Here is a 24,641-nt window from a genome sequence, read left to right as displayed (position 1 = left end):
TTATGACAGCCGATTTGATCACCACCCATACCCACAGGGAACCAGGATACCCGAATTCGCAAAATTTTCGTGTGATCAAGGAAAGAACACACGCGAACACATATGCCAGTTTTTAGCACAATTAGGAGAATTGGTCGACACAGAGGCATTTCGCGTACGTTTATTTTCATTATCTCTAACAGGAATCGCGTTTGCATGGTATGCCACTTTACCTCCTAATTCCATTTCATCATGGGGGATCTAGAACAAAAATTTCATGATCATTTTTTCTCCGGTGACTATGAGTTGGATTTGGTAGATGTAGTGTCATTGCGACAGGCAAAAGATGAATCGGTCAATGATTACATCCGGAGATTCCGAGATACAAGAAACTGATGCTTCTAAATTCATTTAGCAGAAAAACAGCTAGCAGGATTAGCCTTTAATGGTCTACGATATTATTTAAAAGAAAGATTAGAAGGCATCCAATTTTTTACACTAGCACAGTTACACCAGAGAGCTTTGGCTTGTGAAAGCCGAAGCAAAGAAACTGCTAAAACAATTCGTCACAACGTACATATAGTAGAATGCGACCAAAGTAGCTCAGATGACGAATCAGCAGAAGTGTATGCTGCTGAAATGGTTTGGCCAAAGCAGGCCAAATCTTCGGCTTGTTCCTCCTTACAGCCGGTTCAAAAGAAACGGCAAGAGGAGGTTAAGTTTACGTTTAATGTTGGTAAGTGTGATAAAATATTTGACGAATTACTCAAAAATGGCAACATTAAAATAAATCACACTGTTCCATCCGTCGACGAGCTAAAACGTCATGCATACTACAAGTGGCATAACTCATTTTCTCATGCCACTAATGATTGTAATGTGTTTCGGCGACAGATTCAATCGGCCATTAACGAGGGACGATTGAAATTTCAGGAAATGCAGGTGGATACAGAGCCCTTTCCGATGAACATGATCGACTTCGAGGGCAAGAAAGTCCTGGTTCGGCCAAACACAGCCGATAAAGGCAAAGGCAAAGAAACAATCATCGGCAATGCTAAAAAGGCTGATGGGGATGATAAAGTTTCTTGCAGGAAAGTGGTGGCCGAGAAGACTCCCGATGGAGGAGAGGCCCTGAAGGTGACTATCATAGCCTCTAGCACTGGGGGGCAAGCACAGACAGGGAGACAGTTGCGGGAACCCGTGGTGCGCATCGCGGACAGTCCGCCATCCAGACGCGGACGGTCCAACGCTTCTCCGGACGGTCCGGAGAACTCCAGCGGACGGTCCGGCCATGCTCAGGACTTGCAGCAGCCACGTACCTTCAAACCACGACGACCAGAGATAGGTATGTGGAGAACAAATACATTTAAAGTAGCTGGTCGGCTGGTCAATTCCGGCCCGACTTTCGATCAATTGTTGTCTAAATACGTGAAAAAGAAGGCCGGCCCCAGTGACCGGCCAGCAAAGCGACCCCGCTCACCCATTCATGAGCAACGTCAGGTCAGGCCGATTGGACCACCCCACCAATCGGAAGAAATGAAAGGTCATACTGTACAATTGAGACCTAACATACTGACATGGACACCTCTACCCCCTTATCCGTCTATGCCATATCCATACACATACTTACCTCCACCATATGTCCCAAATCATATGTGGGGCATGCCACCATATCCATTTGGGATGCCATAGTACCCCGCCTGGGGGGCACCCCAAACATCTGTTTTTGACAGGTTGGCACCACCCCAAGACCGATTGAGCACCGCTCAATCCGGTCACCAGGCACAGACCCAACAGGATTGCCGGACTACTCGGCCTCCAAGGCCAACCAATCCGGCAGGGGGGCATATGCCTGCGGCAACTGAAAGAACGACAAAAAAGGACATTATCAAAATAGGTACAACAGATGTCGTTATACAAAAAGAAAGTGAAGGACCGATGATTTTTGGTGAATCGGCCAATACAACCAAAAAAGAAGATATGGCTACCATCAAAACAGCCGATCCAAAATACTGCATGCCTCGATGGTGCCCAGCGGGATTGACACGGTCCCAAAAGAGAAAATTACAGCGCCTAAGAGCAAAGGAGAGCCAGGAGAAGGAGGCGGAAAAGATATTCAATGACACACATCCACTATACCCGCCACCGCAAAAGAAATGGAGACCAAAGGCCGTTGAGGAAAAACAAACGGCCACAAAAATAGAAAATAAAACAACACTTGTGCAGCACCCTGCAGGTATGGCAGATAGCCTGGCCAACAAGGCCGGACAAACTGCACCAGGCGTGGACCGTCCACCCCCGGAGTCCGGACCGTCCGCACCACACCAAGAAGCCTCCAACGACATGCCAACATCAATGGAAGAGGACGACCTGCTGGGAGAAGACCTAGTCGACTATGAGGCTTCTCCAGAACGCCCAGGTATGGATGTAAATGTTATTACATTTTCCGCCGATTGTACTATTATCGGCGACGATGAACCTGTTGTTGTCCAGTTTGATTTTGGTCCTAAAGAAGTCGCCTTTACTAAACCAAAGGAATCGGTAAATCATTTAAAGCCGCTCTTCGTGCGCAGTCACATTGATGGGATACCGATTGCTAAGATGTTGGTAGATGGAGGGGCGGCTGTAAATCTAATGCCTTATTCATTGTACAGAAAATTAGGTAAACAAGATGACGAACTTGTCAATACCAACATGACCCTCAGCGGTGTTGGAACTGATAGTTCGATCAAAGCCAGGGGAGTCACGTCTGTTGAATTAACCATCGGGACTAAGACCCTTCCTGCTGCATTCTTCGTCGCTGATGTAGAAGGAAATTACAGTTTAATCCTAGGTAGAGATTGGATTCACGCCAATCAATGTATACCTTCTACATTACATAAAATGTTAATACAATGGGTAGGCGATGACATAGAAAAAGTACATGCTGATGTATCGGCCTACATCGCTGTGGCCGATGCCCCTGTACTCTGGACTTATGAGACTGCTACATGTCTCACAGGAGTAGATTTTTCTGATTATCAATTCATAAGTATATATAAGAAAGGTTTCATTCTTGTAATGCTGGAGCCGATGGAGAATCGGCTAAATCCTAAATAAAGTTTAAATGATGAATACACACAAAGTTCATGAGTCTTTGGTCACGGACAGTTCGGCTTCCAAGGCCGGATGGTCTGGTCTTTCACAAAAAGGTTCGAACTTTAAGACCGAACATCTATCGCAGCGAAAAGACAGTATTACGAATGATCCGGTCCCCGAGACCGGAAAGTCCGCCGTCACACAAAGATCATCTAATTCCTCTGTGGGGAACATGATAGAGGAATTCAGAGATCTTGATAAACTAGGACAGGGGTTTACATCGGCCGATCCTTTGGAGGAGATTGACATAGGAGATGGTAAAACTCCAAGGCCGACTTTTGTAAACAAGACCCTGGAGACCGATCCTAGAGATGAGATGATCGATCTATTGAAGGAATATTCAGATTGCTTTGCTTGGAATTACAATGAGATGCCTGGATTAAGCCGAGAGATCGTAGAGCATCGGCTGCCTATTAAATCTGGTTTCAGACCTTTCAAGCAGAGAGCTAGAACATTTCGTCCAGATCTTCTCCCACGCATCAAGGACGAAATCCACCGGCTGCTAGAAGCTGATTTTATCAGACCTTGCAGATACGCAGAGTGGGTCTCCAATATTGTGCCGGTGGAGAAGGAGTCAGGTAAGCTTAGAGTATCATTGATTTTCGCAATTTAAATAGAGCAACTCCTAAAGATGAATATCCCATGCCCATAGCCGACACATTAATCAATAATGCATCAGGAAATATAATTATTAGCTTCCTTGATGATAATGCCGGATATAATCAGATTTTCATGGCCGAAGAAGATGCGTCTAAAACGGCCTTTATATGTCCAGGCTTCATTGGTCATGACATTTGGTCTGAAAAATGCTGGTGCTACTTATCAGAGGGCTATGAATTTGATCTTGCATGAATTGTTAGGAAACACTGTGGAAGTTTACATTGATGATATTGTAGTCAAATCGGCTGAGTTTAGTTCTCATATAGCTGATTTGCGCAAAGCCTTTGATAAAATGCATCGGTATGGTTTGAAAATGAACCCACGTAAATGTGTTTTTGGAGTGTCGGCTGGTAAGTTTTAGGATTTGTCATCCATGAACATGGTATAGAGATAGACCTTGACCGAATCAAGTCCATTCGGAATGTGGGACCTCCGACCTGTAAGGTCGAGGTACAGAAGTTTCTCGGCAAGGTGAATTATTTACGTAGGTTTATTTCTAACATAGCCGGGAAGATTGATGCGTTCACCCCTATTCTTCGGCTTAAGAATGATGCCGAATTCGCTTGGGGGCAGAACAGCAAAGAGCATTTGATCTCATCAAAAAATATTTATCTTTGGCTCCCGTATTAAAAGCACCACGAGCAGGAGTACCATTCCGATTATACATTGCAGCTGAAGATAAGGTCATTGGGGCTATTCTGACACAAGAAACTGAGGGGAAGGAGCATGTGGTAACATATCTAAGCCGAAGGTTGGTGGATGCTAAAACAAGGTACACTTTTATTGAGAAGTTATGCTTATGCTTGTTTTATGCATGCACCAAATGTAGATGTTATTTACTGTCTAGTCATTGCACTGTTTCTGGTCAAGCCGATGTGATCAAATACATGTTGCATAACCCAATTATGAGTGGTAGAATTGGTAAGTGGGCTTATGCACTCATAGAATATGACTTGGCCTATGAACCATTGAAATCTAGGAAAGGCCAAGTCGTAGCGGATTTCATTGTAGAACATCGAATTAATGATATTCATAAACTAGACATGTCATACCTCACTATTACTCCTTGGACTTTATATTTTGATGGATCGGTTTGCAATGAAGGGCAAAGAATTGGCATCGTACTTGTTTCACCAAGTAATGTCTCCTTCGACTTCTCTAGCCGATTGAAAACTTATTGCACTAATAATCAAGCCGAATATGAGGCCCTCTTATTCGGCTTGGAACTTTTAAATTGTATGGGAGTAAAACATGTGAAGGCATTTGGTGATTCTTAGCTGGTCGTCCAACAAGTATTAGAAGAATATCAATGCTTTGATGGTACTCTGAATAGTTACCTTGAAAAATGTTGGAGCATAATCCATTCTTTTGACGAATTCAGTATTCGGCATATTTCGAGAGTTGAGAATCATAGAGCTAACAATCTGGCACAAGATGCATCAGGTTATCGGATAAAGCGAGGGAGATTCCTGAGAGCACCTAGAGGGGGGGTGAATAGGTGATCCTGTGAAACTTGAAACTTAAGCCACAAAACTTGGTTAATCGTTAGCACAATAATTGCCAAGTGGCTAGAGAGGAGTCTCAACAAAACACAATAACCACAAGAGATCAATCACAGAGATGGCACGATGGTTATCCCGTGGTTCGGCCAAGACCAACGCTTGCCTACTCCACGTTGTGGCGTCCCAACGGACGAGGGTTGCAATCAACCCCTCTCAAGCGGTCCAAAGACCCACTTGAATACCACAGTATTTTGCTTGCTTTTCTTAATCCTGTTTGCGAGGAATCTCCACAACTTGGAGCCTCTCGCCCTTACACTTGAAGTTCACAAAGAAGTACGAAGCAAGGGAGGGATTAGCAACTCACACAAGACACTAAGATCACAACAAAAGCACACACACAAGACCCAGACTTAAGCTCAAGAGACTAGCACACTAGAACGGAGCTCAAATCACTAGAATGTCGAACAAGTGCGCAAGAATGAAGTGTGAGTGATCAAGAGTGCTCAAGGAATGCTTGGTGTCCTCCTCCATGCGCCTAGGGGTCCCTTTTATAGCCCCAAGGCAGCTAGGAGCCGTTGAGAGCATTCTAGGAAGGCTGATCTTGCCTTCTGTCGACTGGCGCACCGGACAGTCCGGTGCACACCGGACACTGTCCGATGCCCGATTTCCTTCCAAAAATGACGCAGTCGACCGTTGGCAGCCTGAGAGCCGTTGGCGCACCGGACATGTCCGGTGCACACCGGACAGTCCGGTGCCCCCTTCTAGCCGTTGGCTCGGCCATGTGTCCCGCGCAGATCGCGCGGCCGGCCATTGGCCCGGCCGACCGTTGGCTCACCGGACAGGCCGGTGCACACCGGACAATCCGGTGAATTATAGCCGTATGTCGCCGATGAATTCCCGAGAGCGGCCAGCCTGGCGCACCGGACACTGTCTGGTGCACCACCGGACACTGTCCGGTGCACCCAGACTGAGGAGAGTCTTGGCTGCTCGAGCCAAGACATTTCCAATTGGATTTTTCCTGTTTCCAGCACTTAGACACAATACATTAGTCCATAAAACAATGTACTAAGTCTGAGAAACATACCTTTATCCTTGATTTGTACTTTGTCCACCATTTTACACTTAGGCACTTGTGTTGGACACTAAATCACCAAAATACTTAGAAATGGCCCAAGGGCACATTTCCCTTTCAATCTCCCCCTTTTTGGTGATTTATGCCAACACAACATAAAGCAAGTAGAACAAGTACAAAATCAATTCAAATAAGAACTCAAAATTGTTTTGATTCAATTTTGACATATATGGATCATCCTTTGCCACCACTTGGTTTGTTTTTGCAAATCAAACTCAAATTTCTATCTCTAAGTCAAACATACTTGTTAAAACATAAAGAGAGTCATTACAAGAGAAATTGATTCAAGATTTCAAAAACTCCCCCTTTTTCCCATAATCAACATTTCTCCCCACAAGAAGCCAACTTTTGACAAGGGAGACAATAAAAGAGTTTTGACAAACCAAAAGCTCTATTCTACTATTTTCAAAATCTCTCAAGTGGTAGCTGATCCATTTATCGCTTTGGCCTTTATTTTCTCCCCCTTTGGCATCAAGCACCAAAACGGGATCAATCTTGGCCCTTTAACCCCATTGCCTCATCAAAATCTTCAACTAAGAGCAAATAGGCAATAAGAGTATAAAGATGAACTTGGAGAAGTTACTCTTTTCATCAGAGTGCAGTGGAAGTCTTGCATGGTCCAAGTCCACCTTTTCCCTTTCAATCCTCCTTTGAGGCTAAAACAAACTCAAGCACATGGTTAGTCTCAAAAGGGTCAAGTTGTAACACACCTCCCCCTTAAATATGTGCATCACTTGCATAAGGACTTGTGAGATCCGGGGAGTGCTTGTATAACTTGAGCACCACAATAAGCAACAAAATGCAGAATGAACATGATCAAAGGCATAAACACATGTATGCTACAATTCAATCCAAGTTCCACGAATCTAAGACATTTAGCTCACTACGCAGCCTGCAAAAGGTCTTCTCATCTAGAGGCTTGGTAAAGATATCGGCTAACTGGTTCTCGGTGCTAACATGAAACACTTCGATATCTCCCTTTTGCTGGTGGTCTCTCAAAAAGTGATGCCGGATGTCTATGTGCTTTGTGCGGCTGTGCTCAACAGGATTTTCCGCCATGCGGATAGCACTCTCATTATCACATAGGAGTGGGACTTTGCTCAGATTGTAGCCAAAGTCCCTGAGGGTTTGCCTCATCCAAAGTAGTTGCGCGCAACACTGTCCTGCAGCAACATACTCGGCCTCAGCGGTGGATAGGGCAACGGAAGTTTGTTTCTTAGAATTCCATGACACCAGGGACCTTCCTAAGAATTGGCACGTCCCCGATGTACTCTTCCTATCGACCTTACATCCAGCATAGTCGGAATCTGAATATCCAATCAGGTCAAAGGTAGACCCCTTTGGATACCAGATCCCGAAGCAAGGCGTAGCCACTAAATATCTAAGAATTCGCTTCATCGCCACTAAGTGACATTCCTTAGGATCGGATTGAAATCTAGCACACATGCATACGCTAAGCATAATATCTGGTCTACTAGCACATAAATAAAGTAAAGACCCTATCATGGACCGGTATGCCTTTTGATCAACGGACTTACCTCCTTTGTTGAGGTCGGTGTGTCCGTCGGTCCCCATCGGAGTCTTTGCGGGCTTGGCGTCCTTCATCCCATATCGCTTTAGCAAGTCTTGCGTGTACTTCGTTTGGGAGATGAAGATGCCGTCCTTGAGTTGCTTCACTTGGAACCCAAGGAAGTAGTTCAACTCGCCCATCATCGACATCTCGAATTTCTGCATCATCACCCTGCTAAACTCTTCACAAGACTTTTGGTTAGTAGAACCAAATATTATGTCATCGACATAAATTTGGCACACAAACAAATCACCATCGCAAGTCTCAGTGAAAAGAGTTGGATCGGCTTTCCCAACCTTGAAAGCATTATCAATTAAAAAATCTCTAAGGCATTCATACCATGCTCTTGGGGCTTGCTTAAGTCCATAGAGCGCCTTAGAGAGCTTACACACGTGGTCGGGGTACCGTTCATCCTCGAAGCCAGGGGGTTGCTCAACGTACACCTCCTCCTTGATTGGTCCGTTAAGGAAGGCGCTCTTCACATCCATTTGGAACAACCTGAGAGAATGGTGAGCGGCATATGCTAGCAAGATACGAATGGACTCTAGCCTAGCCACAGGAGCAAAAGTCTCCTCAAAGTCCAAACCTGCGACTTGGGCATAACCTTTTGCCACAAGTCGAGCCTTGTTTCTTGTCACCACCCCGTGCTCGTCTTGTTTGTTGCGGAACACCCACTTGGTTCCCACAACATTTTGCTTAGGACGAGGCACCAACGTCCAAACTTCATTCCTCTTGAAGTTGTTGAGCTCCTCCTGCATGGCCAACACCCAGTCCGGATCTAGCAAGGCCTCTTCTACCCTGAAAGGCTCAATAGAAGAGACAAAAGAGTAATGCTCACAAAAATTAACTAATCGAGATCGAGTAGTTACTCCCTTGTTGATATCACCCAGAATTTGGTCGACGGGATGATCCCTTTGAATCATCGCTCGAACTTGGGTTGGAGGTCCCGGTTGCGCTTCTTCCTCCATCACATGATCATCTTGTGCTCCCCCTTGATCACATGCCTCCTGTTGATGAACCTGTTCATCGTCTTGAGTTGGGGGATGCACCATAGTTGAGGAAGAGGGTTGATCTTGCTCATTTTGTTCCTGTGGCCGCACCTCTCCAATCGCCATGGTGCGTATTGCGGCCGTTGGAACGTCTTCTTCATCTACATCATCAAGATCAACAACTTGCTCTCTTGGAGAGCCATTAGTCTCATCAAATACAACGTCGCTAGAGACTTCAACCAAACCCGATGATTTGTTGAAGACTCTATACGCCTTTGTATTTGAGTCATAACCTAACAAAAACCCTTCTACAGCTTTGGGAGCAAATTTGGAATTCCTACCCTTCTTCACTATAATGTAGCATTTACTCCCAAATACATGAAAGTACGATACATTGGGTTTGTTACCGGTTAGCAGCTCATACGACGTCTTCTTGAGGAGACGATGAAGGTAGACCCTGTTGATGGCGTGGCAAGCCGTGTTCACGGCTTCCGACCAAAAGCACTCGGGGGTCTTGAACTCTCCAATCATCGTCCTCGCCATATCGATGAGCGTCCTATTCTTCCTCTCTACCACACCATTTTGCTGTGGTGTGTAGGGAGCGGAGAACTCGTGCTTGATCCCTTCCTCCTCAAGGAACTCCTCCATTTGAAGGTTCTTGAACTCGGACCCATTGTCGCTTCTTATCTTCTTCACCTTGAGCTCAAACTCATTTTGAGCTCTCCTTAGGAAGCGCTTGAGGGTCCCTTGGGTTTCAGACTTATCCTGCAAAAAGAATACCCAAGTGAAGCGGGAAAAGTCATCAACAATAACTAGTCCATACTTACTTCCTCCTATGCTCAGATAGGCGACGGGTCCGAAGAGGTCCATATGTAGCAGCTCCAGGGGTCTTGATGTGGTCATCACATTCTTGCTGTGATGCGCTCCTCCCACTTGTTTACCTGCTTGACAAGCTGCACAAGGTCTATCTTTTTCGAATTGCACGTTAGTCAAACCTATCACGTGTTCTCCCTTTAGAAGCTTGTGAAGGTTCTTCATCCCCACATGTGCTAAGCGGCGATGCCACAACCAGCCCATGCTAGTCTTAGCAATTAAGCATGCATCTAGACCGGCCTCCTCTTTTGCAAAATCAACTAAATAAAGTTTGTCGTCTAATACACCCTTAAAAGCTAATGAACCATCACTTCTTCTAAAGACAAACACATCTATATTTGTAAATAGACAATTATATCCCATATTACATAATTGACTAACAGATAGTAAATTATATCCAAGAGACTCAACTAAAAACACATTAGAGATAGAGTGCTCATTTGATATTGCAATCTTGCCTAAACCTTTCACCTTGCCTTGGTTCCCATCACCGAATATGATTGAATCTTGGGAATCCTTGTTCTTGACGTAGGAGGTGAACATCTTCTTCTCCCCCGTCATATGGTTTGTGCATCCGCTGTCGATAATCCAGCTTGAACCCCCAGATGCATAAACCTGCAAGGCAAATTTAGGCTTGGGTCTTAGGTACCCAACTCTTGTTGGGTCCTACAAGGTTAGTCACAATTGTCTTAGGGACCCAAATGCAAGTTTTATCATCCTTGCATTTTGTCCCTAATTTCCTAGCAACTATCTTCCTATCCTTTCTACAAATAGCAAATGAAGCATTTAAAGCATGATAAATTGTAGAAGGTCCATTAACTTTCCTAGGCACATTAACAACATTTCTCCTAGGCATATGATGAACAACATTTCTTCTAAACACATCTCTACCATGCATATAGGAAGAACTAGAAGCAAGCATGGCATGAGAGTTAAAAGCATCATAAGCATTACAACTCCTATAAGACTGTCTTCTATCATTGTACATAAAAGCATGGTTCTTTTTAGTACTACTTGCCATAGGGGCCTTCCCTTTCTCCTTGGCGGAGATGGGAGCCTTATGGCTTGTTAAGTTCTTGGCTTCCCTCTTGAAGCCAAGCCCATCCTTAATTGAGGGGTGTCTACCAACCGTGTAGGCATCCCTAGCAAATTTTAGTTTATCAAAATCACTTTTGCTAGCCTTAAGTTGGGCATTAAGACTAGCCATTTCATCATTTAACTTTGCAATAGAAGCTATGTGTTCACTACAAGCATCAATATCAAAATCTTTACATCTATTGCAAATAACAACATTTTCTACACAAGTTGTTGATTTACTAGCTATTTCTAACTTAGCATTCAAATCATCATTAATGCTCTTTAAGTTAGAAATAGAATCATGGCATGTAGACAACTCACAAGCAAGCATTTCATTCCTCTTAATTTCTAATGCAAGGGATTTTTGTGCCTCTACAAACTTATCATGTTCTTCATACAAAAGATCCTCTTGCTTTTCTAGTAGCCTATTCTTATCATTTAAAGCATCAATCAATTCATTAATTTTGTCAATCTTAGATCTATCTAAGCCCTTAAATAAACATGAATAATCTATTTCATCCTCATCACTAGATTCGTCCTCACTTGAAGAAGCATAAGTAGAGTTTCGAGTACATACCTTCTTCTCCCTTGCCATAAGGCATGTGTGACGCTCGTTGGGGAAGAGGGATGACTTGTTGAAGGCAGTGGCGGCGAGTCCTTCATTGTCGGAGTCGGAAGAGGAGCAATCCGAATCCCATTCCTTGCCTAGATGAGCCTCGCCTTTTGCCTTCTTATAGTTCTTCTTCTTCTCCCTCTTGTTCCCTTGATCCTAATCACTATCATTGATGGGACAGTTAGCAATAAAATGACCAAGCTTACCACATTTGAAGCATGAGCGCTTCCCCTTCGTCTTGGTCTTGCTTGGCTGCCCCTTGCGACCTTTTAGCGCCGTCTTGAATCTCTTGATGATGAGAGCCATCTCTTCATCATTAAGTCCGGCCACCTCAATTTGTGCCACCTTGCTAGGTAGCATCTCCTTGCTTCTTGTTGCCTTGAGAGCAAGAGGTTGAGGCTCATTGATTGGACCATTCAATGCGTCGTCCACGTATCTTGCTTCCTTGATCATCATTCGCCCGCTCACGAACTTTCCAAGTATCTCCTCGGGCGTCATCTTGGTATACCTAGGATTCTCACGAATATTGTTTACAAGATGAGGATCAAGGACAGTAAAAGATCTTAGCATTAGGCGGACGACGTCGTGGTCCGTCCATCGCGTGCTTCCATAGCTTCTTATCTTGTTAACAAGGGTCTTGAGCCGGTTGTACGTTTGGGTTGGCTCTTCTCCCCTTATCATAGCGAATCTCCCGAGTTTGCCCTCCACCAACTCCATCTTGGTGAGCATTGTGACGTCATTCCCATCATGAGAGATCTTGAGGGTGTCCCAAATTTGCTTGGCGTTATCCAAGCCGCTCACTTTGTGGTATTCATCCCTGCACAATGAAGCTAGAAGAACAGTAGTAGCTTGTGCATTTTTATGAATTTGCTCATTAATGAACATGGGACTATCCGTACTATCAAAGTGCATTCCACTCTCAACAATCTCTCATATACTAGGATGGAGAGAGAACAAGTGACTACGCATTTTGTGACTCCAAAATCCGTAGCCCTCTCCATCAAAATGAGGAGGTTTACCAAGTGGAATAGATAATAAATGAGCATTTGTACTTTGAGGAATACGAGAGTAATCAAAAGAAAAGTTCAAATTGACCGTTTTCTTTTTCTCGTAGTCGTCGTCGTCCTTTTGGGAAGAAGAAGATTCGTCGCTGTCGTAGTAGACGATCTCCTTGATGCGCCTTGTCTTCTTCTTCTTCCCGTCTTTGCGCTTGTGGCCCGAGCCCGAGTCGGTAGGCTTGTCATCCTTCGGCTCGTTGAAGATAGACTCCTTCTCGTTGTTGTTGACCACCATCCCCTTTCCCTTAGGATCCATCTCTTCGGGCGATTAGTCCCTTCTTGAAGAGAACGGCTCTGATACCAATTGAGAGCACCTAGAGGGGGGGGTGAATAGGTGATCCTGTGAAACTTGAAACTTAAGCCACAAAACTTGGTTAATCGTTAGCACAATAATTGCCAAGTGGCTAGAGAGGAGTCTCAACAAAACACAATAACCACAAGAGATCAATCACAGAGATGGCACGGTGGTTATCCCGTGGTTCGGCCAAGACCAACGCTTGCCTACTCCACGTTGTGGTGTCCCAACGGACGAGGGTTGCAATCAACCCCTCTCAAGCGGTCCAAAGACCCACTTGAATACCACAGTATTTTGCTTGCTTTTCTTAATCCTGTTTGCGAGGAATCTCCACAACTTGGAGCCTCTCGCCCTTACACTTGAAGTTCACAAAGAAGTACGAAGCAAGGGAGGGATTAGCAACTCACACAAGACACTAAGATCACAACAAAAGCACACACACAAGACCCACACTTAAGCTCAAGAGACTAGCACACTAGAACGGAGCTCAAATCACTAGAATGTCGAACAAGTGCGCAAGAATGAAGTGTGAGTGATCAAGAGTGCTCAAGGAATGCTTGGTGTCCTCCTCCATGCGCCTAGGGGTCCCTTTTATAGCCCCAAGGCAGTTAGGAGCCGTTGAGACCATTCTAGGAAGGCTGATCTTGCCTTCTGTCGACTCGCGCACCGGACACTGTCCGGTGCCCGATTTCCTTCCAAAAATGGCGCAGTCGACCATTGGCAGCCTGAGAGCCGTTGGCGCACCGGACATGTCCGGTGCACACCGGACAGTCCGGTGCCCCCTTCTAGTCGTTGGCTCGGCCACGTGTCCCGCGCAGATCGCGCGGCCGACCGTTGTCCCGGCCGACCGTTGGCTCACCGGACAGTCCGGTGAATTATAGTCGTACGTCGCCGATGAATTCCCGAGAGCGGCCAGTTCGCTAGAGCCAGCCTGGCGCACCGGACACTGTCCGGTGCACCACCGGACAGTCCGGTGCTCCCAGATTGAGCAGAGTCTTGGCTGCTCGAGCCAAGACATTTCCAATTGGATTTTTCCTGTTTCCAGCACTTAGACACAATACATTAGTCCATAAAACAATGTACTAAGTCTGAGAAACATACCTTTATCCTTGATTTGTACTTTGTCCACCATTTTACACTTAGGCACTTGTGTTGGACACTAAATCACCAAAATACTTAGAAATGGCCCAAGGGCACATTTCCCTTTCAATTCCACGACACTGAAAATCTGATAACCGGTGTAGGGCCAATTCCCCAGGTCGCGGACCGTCCGCGTCGAGACGCCGGACCGTCCGGGGTTACCAGAAATGTTCTCTTAATTGAATCGGCTGATAATGAAGCTGATGCAAGTGATTGGAGGACGCTTATACTTAATTATTTACGAAATCCCAATATCAGGACAGATAAGAACATTCGGCGTACATCTTTCAAGTATGTCTTGATGAGTGATGAACTCTACCGCCGAACAGCCAACGACGTCCTGCTCAAGTGCTTGGGCCCAGATGATGCTATATTAGCCATGGCCGAAGTGCATGAAGGAATTTGTGGTACCCATCAATCGACTCCAAAGATGAAGTGGCTATTGCGAAGGTCTGGTTTTTATTGGCCTAATATGATAGCTGATTGTTTCAAGTACTACAAGGGTTGCCAAGTGTGTCAAAAATTTGGCGACCTACAGTTGGTCCCTGCAGCCGAATTACATCCTATCATCAAGCCTTGGCCTTTCAGAGGATGGGGATTAGACTTTATTGGGGAAATTCATCCTTCATCATCAAAGGGACATCGGTTCGTGTTAGTTGCCACTGACTACTTTACCAAATGGACTGAAGCCGTTGCTCTGAAGAACATGACACATAAAGAGGTAATTGAGTTCATAACTGAGCATATTATTCATAGATTCGGCATTCCCCAGACCTTGACTACGGATCAAGGGACTTCTTTCGTGTCAAAAGGAGGTACGTGAATTTGCTGAATTATATAGAATTAAGTTGCTTAACTCATCTCCATATTATGCTCAGACCAATGGACAGGCCGAGTCTAGTAATAGGACATTGATTAACTTGATAAAAAAGAAGATATCTGATAATCCTAAGCATTGGTATAAGATTTTGTCCGAAGCTTTATGGGCTCACAGAATATCTAAACATAGTGCTACTAAAGTGTCTCCTTTTGAGCTTGTCTATGGACAGGAAGCAGTGTTGCCTGTGGAAATAAGTTTGAATGCTGTCAGGTTCGCCAGACAAAATGATCTAACTCTCACTGATTATTACAATGCAATGATGGATAATATTGATGAGGTGACCGACACGAGGGTGATAGCTTTAGGAGCAATAGAAAAGGACAAGATCATGGTAGCCAGGGCCTACAACAAGAAGGTCAAAGGAAAGTCATTTCAAGTGGGGGACCTAGTGTGGAAGACCATCTTGCCTCTAAGGAATAAAGACCGGAAGTTTGGAAAATGGTCGCCAAGCTGGGAAGGTCCTTATAAAGTAAAACAAGTAATATCTGGTGACGCCTATTTACTACAAACATTACAAGGCAAGGATTTACCTAAAGCTTTGAATGGTCGTTTCCTCAAGAAATATCATCCTAGTATATGGCAAGATGCTTAAGAAACCGATGTGATCACATCGAATTAAGATGCTTTTGGTTTGCCTAGCTCCACCAAAAGGCAGGGGAGCATATGTTTGACACCAAAATGAGCGAGCGGACGGTCCGCGCCTGTGGGCCGGACGGTCCGCGCGTGCGCAGAGTAGATTAGGGTTCCGAGTTTTGTGCTATGTTTGTTAGCTAGATTCGCGGAATTAGCTCGGAATTCGGTTGTGTAAAGGGTCCAGCCCCCCTCCTCTATAAATAGAGAGGTATATGGCTGATTTGTATTTATCAATCGAATCAATACAACTTCTATTTCGTATTTATTTCCAGTACAATTAGGAGTAGTTCTAGTCTACTTCTAGTTTAGCCTCTTGATCCCCAAATTCTCCGCTTCTCTTCGACTCTACGTCGATTAGAGGAGTCTAGGTCGGCCGACCCGAGCCTAGACAACTCCTAGGATCTCTCCTCTCCGACGGGGTCCCTCCCGTGAGCGAGATCCAGGCGCCGTCGGCGACCTTCCGCCGCCCTTGTACACGCGCGGACCGTCCGGCCGTCAGGCAGGAGCCCTATCCTCGCACCAGGCCGCGGACCGTCCGGTCCCTGCGCGCGGACAGTCTGCCCCTGTGCAGAGAGCACCACCGCGCCTCGCACCAGGCCGCGGACCGTCCGGCCTCTGCGCGCGGACCGTCCGCCCCTGTGCAGAGAGCACCGCCACGGTTCTTGTTGAGTGTTTGGCGCTCCAAAAAGGCGTAAACAATAACCTTGGATCCTCACATAATCATTCACTATTTAAAATTGAATAGTATAGGCTAACCTTTTCAATTCCCTCTATTACCGTTACACCCAAACAAAACCTAAGTTCCGAGACTCCGAGTCCCGACTCCCGACAGCCCCCGCTGGCCGTCGCCCTCTAATAGCTGCTGCTCAGCTCCGTCGACCAGCAGCGCCAGGCAGGCAGGCACTCCTCCGGCCAGCTGTAGCGTAATTGGGCTGCTGCAAATTTTGTTCGGATGATGTACTGATACTGATGCTGCCATGCATGCTGGTGAGCTGGTAGGGGAGTTGCGATGTACCATTATTTTTTGCCAGACAAGGAACAAGATACTTGCTGTCTTGTTGCTGTAGAGAGGAGATGCATTCATATACATGTCTGCTATTTTTTTTTCACCCGTGATGCATGCATATAAGAAATTGAACACTCTGCTGGTTGGTACGCCATAATAATAGCAGTACATCACTAGCATCCTTTAGCACACCTGTTTGTTCATGGCCCTAGTTCGGCTAATTCGGGATTTCTCGGAATTTCGGATATAATTTTTGAACGGGTACATTTCGGATCCTGATTTCTATTACCTGAATTTCTAATTATCGGACCCGAAAAATTTGGATAACCCCAGGCCTAGTCCAACTTCTTCATTTTGTACTAATTTGATCTGATACAAGAAAAAACAGTGAAAATGAATTATGATAATATGGTTAAAAAATATGGATGATAAGTTATAGACGATGAAATTTATAGAATCCTGCTGTAGATATTGAAGATATAGAGGATATTGTAAGTGTAAAGGACGGTAAATATTGATTTAGAGAATGAAATTTAAGGGACGCGCGCGTTGCTAGAAACAGCTACCGGATAATCAACCCATTCAAATGACAAGAGTACAAAACTATTCGTCGACGGCATCTTGGCTGCTTACAAATACACTAGCCCCTGTCTAACCTTGCTACACTGCACACCTGACAACTTCATGTCATCACGTGCTTGTTCCTTGCGTGGACATGATGCATCTGTGTACTCGGTGTCTGGAACGTCACGACAACGCCGCCCGTGGCGACGGCGCAGCACCGGCGTCGAAGAGTGCCTCCATCTCCTCGAGGCTCCTCCCCTTGGTCTCAGGCAGGCACGCGTAGACGAACACCCACGCCGCCGCGGACATCGCCGCGAAGATGTAGAAGGTCCCGGCCATGCCCACCGCCTCGTACATCGGGATGAAGGTCATCCCCACGATGGCGCTCATCACCCGGTTGACCGCCGTCCCGACGCCAGTCCCCTGCGCGCGCAGCCGCAGCGGCAGGATCTCCGACCCGTACATCCAGATCACGGGTCCGAACCCCAGCGAGAAGGTCGCCATGAACGCCACGGCGGCGGCGACGCACGTCGCGGCCGACGTCGCGCGTATGGACAGGCCGAGGACCAGAAGCGACGCGGCCATGCCGCCCGCGCTGGTGAGCAGCATGGGCCGGCGGCCGAGGCTGTCGGCGAGGAACAGAGGGACGACGATCGCCACCGTCTTGGCGGCGCCGAGGAGGACGGTGGCGCCGAGCACGTCGCGCTCGGAGGTGATCCCGACGTGGCTGAACACGCGCGGGGCGTACAGCACCATGGCCGCCACGCCGCACGCCTGCTGGAACACCTGCAGCCCCAGGATGGCCAGCATCACGCGGCGGACGGCGGGCGTCGGCCGGAGCAGGATCTCGCGCCGCACGCTCGCCGACGACGGCGCGTCGCCGCCGCCGGAGCCCGCCTGCTTCGTGGCCTCCTGCACGGACGTCAAGATCTCCTGGAGCCGGCGGTCCGCGTCCCCCACCGTGCGCTCCAGCACGCGGCGCGCCTCGTCGCGGTGGCCGTGGAGGACGAGCCAGCGCGGGGTCTCCGGCATGGCAAGCGCGGCCGCGGCCGCTAGGAATAGAGGAGGGACGGCGCCGATGCCGATCATCAGGCGCCAGTTGAGTGGCGTCGGGAGGCCGGCGAGCGCGAAGTCGGCGATGTAGCTCAGCAGGATGCCCGAGTTGCCGGCGATCTGACGTCACAAAGCATGATTATAGGTCACAAGAAATAATAATAACTGTCAATCGTCTCGATCGCATCTAGGCCATTTCCTAAAAGCTGTCATCAGCTGTGGCCCCCAAAAGCTGGCGTCCAGTTTGCCACTGATCTAGACCTTTTTCCTAAAACCATGCGCGCGCACGCAAAACCTCTCGTGGAAAAAAAATGCAAGTGAATAAAAGAATGCAAGTGGAAGATGTGAAAAAAAAAGCATCATGGTGAATAAAATTAAGCATGCAAGTTTTGATTGGATGTCATCTGTTAGGCCTCCGTTGACATTATTGTACCAGCTGTACTCTTTCGCTAAATAGTAGTCGTTTTAAAGAATCAGTGGTTTATACAATTCTTTACGCATGTTATATCAAACGACTAATGTTTTGGAACCGAGAGAGTACTCTGATAATTCAACGTGCCGTACTTACAATTGTGTTGGTAAGAGTGTCTCCAAGAGACTCTTTATTTTGTACTCTCTATTTGACTCTTTATTTGTCTCTTCATAAATATTAAACTATATATATAACATCTCATTCCAGCAGACTCTTCAAAATGTAATTTAGCTTGGCTAGCGAGAGTTGCTAGCCAAATTTGACTAGTGAGGGAGTTAATTTAGAGAGCCAGATAGCTTAGCAAGTTAAATGACTATTCTGTTGGAGAGCTATTATGCTATTAAGTAGCTAAAATTTAGCTTGACAAACTATTTAGCTATTCTCTTGGAGATGCTCTAAGTGTGCCATCCATTTTCAGTTAAACATGGCAAGTTTTGGTTTGATTTCTTCCACGTACGAGCTCTATTGTCCCGTCGCTACCAAGACGTGTGCCACCACCAGTACTATATATATGCTATAGTGGTGTAGTAGTCCATTTTGGCTTAGTGGGTAGGACCAAGCAGGCAGGGGTGGAGCCAATCATGTCACGATAGCATAATCTTGCTCAAAAAAACATAGAAACAGAGGGACCGTTTCTTGCACACACACACACACAAAAGCATTGCTGCCACTGGACAACAATAATGCTGAAACTGTGGCTCCGTCCTAGGAGCAGGGTAAAAGGGGAATTGGACAAACAGGGGCGGAAGGTAATTGACAAAACAGAATAAACAGGGTTTAAGCGTTTGTGTGAATTTAGTCATGCAAATTTTGGTTTATTTCCTGCAGTTGCACCCCCAGCTAGCTGTACGTCGTTGTACCAGTTGTGTACTGCAATAAAATTTAAGTTTTAGCCTTTGTGTCACATCAGAGAACTCCGATTCGATTTCGCTCTTCTAAAAGTAGATGCAAAGCATTTCTTTCAGATGGGATCGAACTAACTTCCCTTTTAAAATTGCAACAAACCTCCCATTTTCTCTCCCAATTAATGACTAGGATTTCAGATCTGCAAACCACCCGAGAGACACCAACCCGCGGCGCCGCCACCGCATTCACAACTTATTAACAACAACGTACGAACAACCATGCATGCACACGGCCGCGCGCGGAGAATCAGCGCCGTACGTGGTATAGTACGTCGTACGTACCTCGGGGATGGAGGAGAGGAAGCCCCGAGCGTTGGCCGGCGAGATCTCCGCGATGTAGACGGGAGCGACGACGAGGCCGAATCCGCAGGCCACGCCGGCGACGAACTGGCCCGCCATGAGCGCGGCGTAGCCGTCGGCGGCGGCGGTGACGGCTGAGCCGGCGAGGAACAAGGCCGCCGACAGCGCGATGGTGCGGCGCCGGCCCGCGCGGTCGCACGCCCAGCCCGCCGCCAGCGAGCCGACGAGGGAGTAGACGCTGGTGGCGCCGATGAGCACCTCCAGCTGCGCGTCCGTGACGCCGAGGTCGGCCTGCACGAACTTCTGCGCCCCGCTCATCACCCCGCGGTCTGTAAGCGCGCGCACACGAACGCCGACAATGAATTCAGATGCAAGCTGACGACGGCTTGATGATGCATGCATGTCTCTTCCGCTTTTTCATGGCCCTCCATGGCCATGCACGCGCGGCACGGGTGAAGACGAGCGCGCGGCGATATAGATCACGCGCATTAGTTGCTATGGTGCGAGGTGGATAGCAACGTGACTTACTGTAGCCGTAGATGATGGAGGTGAGGGAAGCCAGGAGCGCGCAGGTGAGCGCGTACGCGTAGCCCTTGGCGGGCGCCGGCGCGGGCTCTTTGGCGGCCAGCAGCGCCGACTCGAGGTCATCATCTTTCTTCATCGTTCCCGACCGGCTGATCGGCCGATTCGCCGGGAGGGCTAGCTAGCTACGGGCTATAGCTAGAGATCGAGAGGCGCAGCAAAGGTACCTCTGTTGGACGATGCTTTTTATACACGTAGTATAAATCTCTCGAACGAGAGAGAAGAGAACACGGCTGAAATTAGCGCCCTACAGAGAGAGATGTGCATGGACAGCTATATAAGCACAAGGCAACACGAGGCGCGCTCCGGGACGCTTGGCGGCCAATGAAATCGTGGCCTGCGCCAGCCGACGCAACGTGAGTCGCGCGCGGCACGGCGTGCTTTATAGATGGCAACGGTATATATCTATCCACTAGTATTATCATATATTCATTACCCGTTAAAAAAATTACCCATCAAATTACTCATACAAGATCGTGGCTATAGAATTTTATCTATACCTGTAGCTACACGGTAATTTTATTCATCAAGTCACCTGTACCTGCTAGCCTGCTAGAAGAGTCTAAAAAACTAATGTGCCAATCACTTAAAATATCAAACAAACATATAAAAATAAATTCAACTTAAAATACGACAAACCAAATGATTACATATTTGATATGCAAACAAACAATAACCAAAGAATGGTTTTCTTTTAGCTAATACGGTTTAATTACATGGTAAATACTGATATGACGCGGAAAAATTTACTCACGGGTACACGAGTATGGGTAGTACCCGTACCCGTTTACTTGACGGGTAGAGATTCTCACTCATTTGCATACCCACGGTTAAAGAAATCATCCCATACGCGCGGCACTGCGTGTGCGTATTAAAGACATGTTAATATGTACGCCACAAGTTGTAATGGAATCCATGTTTAAGTTTGTTTTACGTAGACAACAATCTAACCTAAATTTGTGTTGTATTTATCTAGGATTCTCCTAAAGTCGGCTTCTAGATATATTATTTTAAGATAAACTATAATCTATTATGAATCTATACTATATTCATATAGAATTTCTAGAACCGGCGCCCATCGTGTCATCTACATATATATTAACACACAACATACACATACCTAGAGCTTGCCTGTCGGCGATTTTTTCAAGCGATTCTTACGTGTGATAATCGGAGCCCTAACAACATTATCTTCCTCTACCACTATATCTCTACTAATCCTTAAGGCAATAGTGTAGACTAGGCACAACCATGCCCCCACCTCCATCTCGACCGTCCGATTGCCGGATCAATCCCGCCTCCATCCCAACCGTCCGATTGCCTCGCTCTCGCCATGCGCGCAGCCACCCCGGCTATGCGCTCCCGCTCCCGCACCTGCCGCCATGCGCGCACAGAAGCCCACCTGCAGGCCCAGCTCCCTCCCACGCCGGTGAAGCGGTGTTGCTAGCTTTCGCCTCGCGTCTCGACAGAGTCGAGAACCGTGACAGAAATCCCCATTCCAAGCGAGGGTTTTGTTGCTGCTCCAGTCGGACCCAGGACGAGAAGAAGCGGCGCGATGGCGGTGGGCGACCTGGCGTTCAAGGCGCAACGACTGGGCTGGGTGTCGCCACGCTCTACCTCGCCGCCACCTTCCCCGTCAACGTCTACTGCGGCCTCTCGTGGCACTCCGAGCAGTTCGTAAGACGAACCCTCGGCTGCCCTCCCCCCCATCCCTGTCGATTTGGCTCCCGCCCTCTAATTCATTGCGCCGGATTCGACCACGCCGGCGCAATCACCGATGGGCCATTGAACACTGCCTCCCCGATTTGTCTTCTGGACGGACGCGAAGCGATTGTATTATCGTTTTTGCGAAGTGTTCACACGATAATTCAGGCAAACCTGTTTGCTTGTACGTTAGTGGAGTTGCTTAGGATGAATATGTTTGTTGTTCAGATCAGATGTTTTGTGTAAACATCAAGATCAGATTACTTCTCAATATTCTTTGTAATGTGAGAACCAAATATCTGCTTTGATTAGTGACCCATCTGCTACTTATTGTGAAGAATTCGACCATAGTCTTGCAAATAATTAGGAATGAATGAAGTGGCTTTGTGGGTGCATTCGCGTGATTGTTTGTTGTAAGCGTGGCGTGATTCATTCCATGGTAGGCTTAGATAAAAACTGCCACTTTGGTTCATGTTATAAAAGGATGGAATGTATCTGTATTGTTGTGTACTTCTGTACCGCAGCTCTGCAAGCGTTAACATGATGATCCGACATATGTAAGGGTGGTAATGGGCTCCAAATTTTACACTGTAAAATTTAAGGATTTGATCATATTTGGATATTGCTCTATTTCTATTCATTTTTGAACTAAAATTAATTAAAGGCTCAAATGAATTGTGAAGAAACATTTGGATCGTGATCCATTACCACCATCCCTAAGCTTTTCTGGTATTACTGCTCCAGTTGTGCAAGCTTCAGCTTACTGCTCTCCAGCTGCTGCACATATGCCTTCACCAAAAAAATGCTTACTGCTCTCCAGCTTACTGTAAAATGTTAGTTTTTTTAGTGCCCTACTAAAAATTAAAAGGAATAAACTTGTTGAAAGTATGTTACTATTTAACACAAATGAATTCCATGCGCATGAACCAGGCTTTCCATTTTTATTTCAACTGTTTGAAGTTTTTGTTGCATAGTATGCTTAAATTTTTTATCTTATTTGTGGCACTTGCTTTCTTTTCTCCGTTCAATATTCTAAACATAGGGCTAATATTGTTCTATTTGACTAATCATCTTGCAAAACCTTATGGGAAATAAAGGTTTATATAAAGATATAGTTGATAAGATCTACGAGGCTGCTAAAAAACTTCTGCTCTCATGATTTAAATTCATTTTGCCTAAAACTTCCATGTGATTAGTTCAGTATGATATGGTATCCTGGAATTGCCTTCTTGTTTGTTTGACGCACAGCAAGGGCTTCGATGCTTCATAATAGGGCTTCATGATACAAAGTGATATCTTTTGTAAGGGAAAACGATGGATTTAACTTTTAAGCTACTAATCAGTGTACAGTTTCCAGCATGAACTACGCTTGTACCATGTAAACTAACTGACAAATGTTTACTGCTCACTGAACCTACTTTGAATCTTTCAAGTTTCAATTACTTCTCATATTTCTTTTAAGGCTGCTTGATTTATCTTTGCTTATTATCAAACGTAAGCCTTTTGTTCTTGTTCGAATTACAATTGAGAGCCATACACTTCATGAGCTGCTTGGCAGTAATATTTCTCTTGTTTGTGTGATCAATCATGCTATTATTTTAGTCTAACCATGCCTATTTTTTCCCTTCAACTGAGTTTTTTATCTCATGAACTGGCCAACGACGCCAAAGTTGCTTTGAGCTGAAGTTGAATCGATGGAATTGAACTAATCACTTTTTGTAGTTACTTTTCTATCTTACACCAGTTCCTTATCGTTGGGATATTTTCTGTCACCGCCTTTTTCAGGAGGAGATATTACAAGATATGCATTCCAGATCCGATTACAAGATATGTTTTACAAAATATAAACATATTGTTAAAAGATTAGATTAGTGTACAAGGTGTCAACATATTTGCTTATGATTAAGCATTATATATTTACTCTTTAGAAATTATTTGTGCGATTTCATTTCAATCTATTTGTGTAGACATATTTATATCGTTCTGTATCTATGTTTAATCACAGATTTTGTCGTCACTATTGTACTTACGTCGTCCGTCGCCAGGGCCCTAAGTCCATTGGAGGGGCGCAATTTATGTTCCGTGGCATCGCACGGGCACGTTCCTAGTATATAGAAAGCCAGTTAACTTTTGACGACCAGAAACCGCTTAAAATAAACATTTTTAGCAAAAAGAAATAAATAACCTATTTTCGATGGCTTCATTGAGATTTTCGTTGGCCATATATCGTTAGAAGTTTGGTATAAAATATGATTTATTTTTAGCATCAACCATAAAAAATAAATTATTTTCGGCGGCCACAGAGAATCGGTGAAAACTGACTTGCTCGATGGAGACTTGGTCAACCGCTCCGCCGCGCTGTTTTGCTCGGCGGGGACTCGGTCGGCCCTGCCGCCTCGATGGCTTGCTCGGTGGAGACATGATCGGCCACTCCACCGCGTTGTCTTGCTCGATCGCTCTGCCTCGCTAGCTTGCTTAGCGGGGACTTTGTCCGTCACTCTGCCTCGTTGACTTGC

The 24,641-nt window shown here is 46.1% G+C and overlaps 1 protein-coding gene across 1 annotated transcript; it reads right to left on the bottom strand.

The window, feature by feature from the left end:
* Positions 1-17,108: 17,108 nt before the first annotated feature.
* On the bottom strand, positions 17,109-20,666 carry LOC100285636 (uncharacterized). Its single transcript, NM_001372311.1, has 3 exons — positions 20,368-20,666; positions 19,822-20,168; positions 17,109-18,282 (listed from the first exon to the last, which is right to left on the bottom strand). The coding sequence occupies exons 1-3, from the start codon at positions 20,498-20,500 to the stop codon at positions 17,293-17,295; spliced, it is 1,470 nt and encodes a 489-aa protein (NP_001359240.1). The 5' UTR covers positions 20,501-20,666; the 3' UTR covers positions 17,109-17,292.
* Between the last annotated feature and the right edge of the window lie 3,975 nt (positions 20,667-24,641).

Source organism: Zea mays, chromosome 10 (genome assembly GCF_902167145.1).
Source record: "Zea mays cultivar B73 chromosome 10, Zm-B73-REFERENCE-NAM-5.0, whole genome shotgun sequence".
NCBI lineage: Eukaryota > Viridiplantae > Streptophyta > Magnoliopsida > Poales > Poaceae > Zea > Zea mays.
The sequence above is the reverse complement of the archived record's forward strand: the minus strand, read 5'-3'. Positions and strand labels throughout refer to the sequence as shown.

Bases quoted from the DNA above. Each gene is read 5' to 3' on its own strand.
- LOC100285636 (NM_001372311.1), bottom strand. From the start codon at position 20,500: ATGAAGAAAGATGATGACCTCGAGTCGGCGCTGCTGGCCGCCAAAGAG. The intron at 20,169-20,367 runs GTAAGTCACGTT...GCGCGCTTACAG, and splicing joins CTCCATCATCTACGGCTACA to ACCGCGGGGTGATGAGCGGG. The intron at 18,283-19,821 runs GTACGTACGACG...TTGTGACGTCAG, and splicing joins TCCTCTCCTCCATCCCCGAG to ATCGCCGGCAACTCGGGCAT.